Source organism: Diospyros lotus, chromosome 14 (genome assembly GCF_014633365.1).
Source record: "Diospyros lotus cultivar Yz01 chromosome 14, ASM1463336v1, whole genome shotgun sequence".
NCBI classification, from domain to species: domain Eukaryota; kingdom Viridiplantae; phylum Streptophyta; class Magnoliopsida; order Ericales; family Ebenaceae; genus Diospyros; species Diospyros lotus.
In genome coordinates, this window is record NC_068351.1 from 16,355,247 (window position 1) to 16,361,423 (window position 6,177).

At 37.7% G+C, this 6,177-nt stretch overlaps 1 protein-coding gene across 4 annotated transcripts; it reads left to right on the forward strand.

Annotated features, from left to right (window-relative positions):
- The first annotated feature begins 284 nt into the window (after window positions 1-284).
- On the forward strand, window positions 285-5,693 carry LOC127790207 (phospholipase D alpha 1-like). Of its 4 annotated transcripts, none has more exons than XM_052319508.1 (4): window positions 285-350; window positions 613-711; window positions 2,700-4,599; window positions 5,001-5,693. In XM_052319508.1, the coding sequence occupies exons 1-4, from the start codon at window positions 285-287 to the stop codon at window positions 5,435-5,437; spliced, it is 2,502 nt and encodes an 833-aa protein (XP_052175468.1). In that variant the 3' UTR covers window positions 5,438-5,693. The 4 variants fall into 4 exon arrangements, with proteins under 4 accessions (XP_052175468.1, XP_052175470.1, XP_052175469.1 ...); XM_052319510.1 differs by having other exon boundaries at window positions 333-371; XM_052319509.1 differs by lacking the exon at window positions 285-350 and adding an exon at window positions 352-497.
- The last annotated feature ends 484 nt before the right edge of the window (window positions 5,694-6,177 follow it).

A 6,177-nucleotide genomic window follows, 5' to 3' on the forward strand; every position in this document is an offset into this window, starting at 1 on the left:
TGTTATAATTTTCAAAAATTATAAAGAAGACTAGCCTCTTGTATTTTACTTAACCTTAAAACTGTTTTATCTAATTTATTATTTTTCACTTTTTTAAAAAAATTTCTGTAGCTGTAGTATCTATTACTTTCTTTAAATGAATAGAAATATTTTCTTTTTATTACATTCCAACCCTCATTGAATGATAATAAACTATAGTTGAGGGATCAGAAGCATGAAGTTCTGCCCATCGCATTGAAAGAAAAAAAGAAAAAAAAAAAAAAAAAGCCTTCCCTTCCCCATATATGAACTCGGTCTTGGAAAGGACGGCATTTGCGGATCTTTATTTCCTTTCTCTCTCTGTCTCGTCGGTACTTATCCTGTTCAGACTTGTGATCTCTCTCTCTCTCTCTCTCTCTGTGTACTGTAATTCCTGTTATCTTCACTCCTACACGATTGCAAGATCGAAATCCCAGTTTTATTTGGCATCCGATTTTGTTCTTGTTTGCGTGTTTTCGGTGACTATTTAAGTTTATTTATTTAATTTGTATAGTTTATCATCTGAATTGTTGCGCTGTTGGTACTGAGAGGCGAAGAGTGTGGAATTTTGAGCGTGTGATCTGTTTTGTACAGGTGGAAATGACTTCTTATCTGCTTCATGGAACACTTCATGCTACGATCTATGAGGTCGACAAGCTTCACTCCAGTGGGGGCGGTGGGATCTTCAACAAGGTTCATAGCACTTTTATTAATACGGATCTGAAAGCATCATAACCTTTTCATCTTTTACCATTCCATTTCATACGGATTGTTATTCACTGTTTCTTACGGCTGCTTATTTTAGTTAAATTTTCCCCTTCGTCCCTCGTTACAATAGCCAGCTGAAACTGTAATCTAATGAGATTCTTTCAAAGAAGTTACGTATTCTCCTGAAATTTCGATGCATGATTCCCATGTGTGATCTGAATCCATATAACACCTGGTACGTATTGGGAATTTTGGTACTCTACAGAACTTCTTTTGATGGGTAAAGTGTATTAATCAATTGAAAAGGCATCATAGAGCTGCTAACCATGGATGAAATAATAAACAGAGCCCCATAACTATTCAAAGGACTGTATAAGATTCAAAATTGGGTTCAAGGATGAGTTTTCAGAACCCTTTTTCTTGTAATTTTTGATCGGCAGAGTATCATTGTTGCACTGTGTCTGTGTTGTTACAATGATGAGATAGCTGTATACAGTGTGTTAATACTTACCGTCCAGTTCCATAACAAGTTGGACTTCTTCCATTGTGCGAATGACATTGAAATTAAGAGGAACTGTGTGTTGGATGAGGCTGCATTAGTTGTTGATAACCATTATGAAACAGAGGAATCATAATGATATTTTACTGTACAAGAAGTTAGGCTGTTTATCAATTGCACCCGTAATGTCAAATACAACTAATAGTTTGAATTGTTCGTTTGATGTATAATTATTGTGTACCCATAATACCTGCCTGGTCTCTCTCTCTCTCTTTTTTTTTTTTTACTTCCGTAGTCATGTTGATGAATTGATGCTTTCTACTGCATAGATGTTCTGCCATTAGTTTGACTTAAATGGATTCAATTATCTAAACAACCAAGCAATTGGATTTGCTTACAATAAGAAGGATTATGGTGTATTCAGGTTATTTTGCTGGTTAAGTTAAATGAGCTTCTGATTGTGAAGATGAAAAAGCTTAGTTCAAGGCAACTTGAAAATTGACTGGTGCTGCGAGCCATGCTTCAACAAATGTAGTTTAGTTGCTATTGCATTGGTCAAGTTTATCAGTGTAATATGGAAGCATTCTGGGTGTTTTCTTCATGGAAAAACCAAAAATTTATTTATGGTTTGGAAGTTTGAGATCACATTTGATGAACTGGCTTTGATTTTGAGCAATGTTTTTTCAAACACTCCAATTTTAGGAAGCAATAAAAGTATGCTATCATTTTCATAAATTATTCTCAAATGAAAATTATACAAAAATGAAGGTGCTCTCAAAGTTTTCATACCAAAAAAAATTGAAGATAAAGAAAAATAAAATTTGAGATCATGACCAAAAAGCCCAACATCCTATCATTTTATTACCTCTGTGTTTTAGTAATATGAACATAGGAATGTTGTTAACAGTCATGACCAACCATTGTTATTACGTTACCACTCTTTGGGTGATTTGTTAATATCTTTATTTTATCTTTCTATTTTCCTGCTTCATACCTGGGCTATTTTCATGTTTTAGCGTGTAGTAGATGTGTGTTTGTGATTCATTGGCTTGAACTTTTAGTTTCCTGATGGATACTGTTTTTGTTAATTGGAAAATCAGAAAGAAAACTTTTGCCTTAGTGAAGGTCATTTGTATTCTAGTTTCTTAGGAAAAGAATTTGTGCGTTTGTTTTTGCAATTGCTTGACAAGGACAACCTTCCTGTTACCTGTGATCATTCTATTTATTGACTAGTGTTTTGAAATCTGTAACCAACTTCTGTTTGTTGTGCTCCCTTAAACCATCCTTGAAATGCGGAGAGCATTAGTTGTGGACGGAGGAGGGTGAAGAAACATTAAACTTACGTTTGATTTCCTGGTTTATGAGATGTTTCTGTAGTCTGATGAATTTTTTCTCTGTTAAACTGGAACTTTGGAGTTAGTTAGTTTTGTTTTTGTTCTTCATTTAAATTTCTAATTCGTGGTTCTTCTTGTAGCTTATGGAGAACATTGAGGAGACTGTTGGTTTTGGCAAAGGAACTCCCAAGATCTATGCAACTATTGATCTAGAGAAGGCAAGGGTTGGCCGGACCAGGCTCATAGAAAATGAACCTAACAACCCTAGGTGGTATGAGTCTTTTCACATTTACTGTGCTCATATGGCTTCAAATGTTATTTTTACCATCAAAGACGATAATCCTATTGGGGCAACGTTGATTGGAAGAGCTTATATACCTGTTCAAGAAATCAGGGATGGGGCTGAAGTTGATAGATGGGTTGAGATCTTGGATGGAGACAAAAATCCTATAAAAGCAGGCTCAAAAATCCACGTGAAGCTGCAATATTTTGAGGTCAATCAGGAGCGCAACTGGGCTCATGGCATTAAAAGTTCCAAGTACCCTGGCGTTCCGTACACATTCTTCCCACAAAGACATGGAAATAGGGTTTCTTTGTATCAAGATGCTCATGTTCCTGACAATTTTGTTCCCAAAATCCCTCTTGCTGGAGGAAAGTACTACGAGGCCCATAGATGTTGGGAAGATATCTTTGATGCAATAACTAATGCAAAACACTTGATTTACATTACTGGCTGGTCCGTATATACCAAAATTTCCTTGATAAGGGACAAAAGGATTCAAAAGCAAGGAAGTGACATCCACCTGGGCGATCTGCTTAAGAAAAAGGCAAGTGAAGGTGTCAGGGTTCTTATGCTTGTTTGGGATGACAGAACTTCTGTGGATGTACTGAAGAAGGATGGGTTGATGGCCACTCACGATGAAGAAACTGAAAATTTCTTCCAGAATACTGATGTCCACTGTGTCTTGTGCCCTCGTAATCCAGATGAGGGTGGAAGCATTGTTCAGGGTTTACAAATATCGACCATGTTCACCCATCACCAGAAAATTGTGGCTGTGGACAGTCAGATGCCTACTGGAGAATCGCAGAGTAGGAGGATTGTGAGTTTTGTTGGGGGTATTGATCTTTGTGATGGCAGATATGATACTCCTTTCCATTCACTTTTCAGGACTTTGGACTCTGCACACAGTGATGATTTTCACCAGCCTAACTTCACTGGTGCATCAATCCAAAAAGGTGGACCAAGGGAGCCTTGGCATGATATTCACTGCCGACTTGAAGGACCTGTTGCTTGGGATGTTCTATATAACTTTGAACAGAGATGGAGAAAGCAAGGAGGGAAGGATGTACTTGTTAACTTGAGAGAGCTTGATGGTATTATCATTCCTCCATCCCCGGTGACCTTCCCTGATGACCATGAGACATGGAATGTCCAGTTGTTCAGATCAATTGATGATGGGGCTGCTTTTGGCTTCCCTGATACACCTGAAGAAGCAGCAAAAGCTGGGCTTGTCAGCGGGAAGGATAATGCCATTGATCGAAGTATTCATGATGCTTATATCCATGCTATCCGACGGGCTAAGAACTTCATATATATTGAAAATCAGTATTTTCTTGGCAGCTGTTTTGGCTGGAATTCTGATGATATCAAGGATGAGGATATTGGTGCTTTGCATGTAATTCCCAAGGAGCTTTCATTAAAGATTGTTAGCAAGATTGAGGCTGGGGAGAGGTTCACTGTATATGTTGTGGTCCCCATGTGGCCAGAGGGAATCCCAGAAAGTGGATCAGTTCAGGCAATATTAGATTGGCAGAGGAGGACAATGCAGATGATGTATAAAGATGTAATTCAGGCTCTCCGAGAGAAGGGCATCGAAGAGGATCCTAGGAACTATTTGACGTTTTTTTGCCTGGGCAATCGGGAGATGAAGAGAAGTGGAGAATATGAACCTCCAGAGACACCAGAGCCCGACTCAGATTATAAGAGAGCCCAGGAAGCTAGGCGCTTCATGATTTATGTTCATGCAAAAATGATGATAGGTAAGCTGGAGCTTTATTTTACCTTGCAATCCCCATTTCCCTATGGGAACTTTATTTTTAAAGTTAAGAATGGACATCTAATATGAAACATAAAGTGAATTATTACTTAGAATTTTAATTTTGTTCAAGTTTAGGATATTTCAGTTTTTTTATGTGATAGGTCCCTCTTCTAACATGAAGCTTTTGAGTCGGTGATATATGTTGGGATGTGAAGTTTAGAACTCTGACGAGTAGATAATTATATATTGTCTTTGAATTTTAACAAGTAAGTTTTGTTTTCTCTGGTAATGTTTCTCTTCTGCCTCAAGGTGACTCCCACGCTAGCATATGAGAATCTGAGTTGTTGGAATTAACTGGAATTTGAGTAGTGGGATTAACTGATACGTGTTGCAAACTTGCAGTTGACGACGAATACATAATCATAGGATCTGCCAACATCAACCAGAGGTCAATGGACGGCGCCAGGGACTCAGAGATAGCAATGGGAGCCTACCAACCATATAACTTAGCCACCAGGCAGCAGCCGGCTAGGGGTCAGATTCATGGTTTCCGCATGGCACTGTGGTATGAGCACCTTGGCATGCTTGACGAAACATTCCAACACCCAGAGAGCATTGAGTGTGTCTCAAAGGTGAATCAGATGTCTGATAGATACTGGGAAGCGTACTCGAGCGACAGTCTAGAAGGCGACCTGCGCGGCCACCTCCTTCGCTACCCTGTTGAAGTCTCGAGTGACGGTGAAGTCAAGGATTTTCATGGGATCGAGTTCTTCCCCGACACAAAGGCGAAGGTCCTGGGTGCAAAATCTGACTACCTGCCGCCTATCCTTACAACCTAGTTTGAGTTTCTAGTTCTGTCTGGTGCTTTGAGAAAAAACCTAATGTTGGACTTGTTTTGGTGGTGTGGGGATCCTCCTAGTCAGTTGGTAATAAGTTGTGTGCCGTAATATGCAGATGCTGCCGTTATGTTTGTTCGGATATGTGTTCATATTAATGGCTTGGTGGTGGTGGTGGTGATGGTGCTGTTGGTAGTTGTGTGGTTTTGATGCTGAGACTAACATATATATAATGATGTCCAGAGTAATTCTATGGTCTTGTCGTCGTCTATGGTTTTTTTTCTTTTTTTCAAATAACTCACCCTCCTTATGTTAACAGCGTTAGAAAATAATAGATGAATTCTATTTCCATCCACACCCCTATAATTTAGAATTAGAATTAGTTTTACAAATATCACATAATTATGAATCACAGGGTATTCACTTTCCATTTTTTTTTTTTTTTTTTATAAAATAAAATGAACTTTCTATTCATGTCATTGCTTCTATCAATCTCTTTCCCTATGTTAGCAGTTTCAAGTTTCAAAAGTCAAGAAGACAAAAATAAATGTGGCCATCCGTCTTTGTGTTTAATAACTTTGTTTAATATTAATAATCCTGATTAAGAAAAATATAAAATAATATATTAATGTAACTTTTGTTAAAATGAATAAGATAAGGTTAGAATGCTCAAATTAAGATATAAAATGATCAAGATAAGATTGGAAAGTATTTTAAGATTTTTATTAAATTATTTATTAAAT

Coding starts and splice junctions, on each gene's coding strand:
- LOC127790207 (XM_052319508.1), top strand. CDS start 285: ATGAACTCGGTCTTGGAAAGGACGGCATTTGCGGATCTTTATTTCCTT. Junction 351..612: donor TTTCTCTCTCTGTCTCGTCG/GTACTTATCCTG, acceptor TGTTTTGTACAG/GTGGAAATGACTTCTTATCT. Junction 4,600..5,000: donor TCATGCAAAAATGATGATAG/GTAAGCTGGAGC, acceptor GCAAACTTGCAG/TTGACGACGAATACATAATC.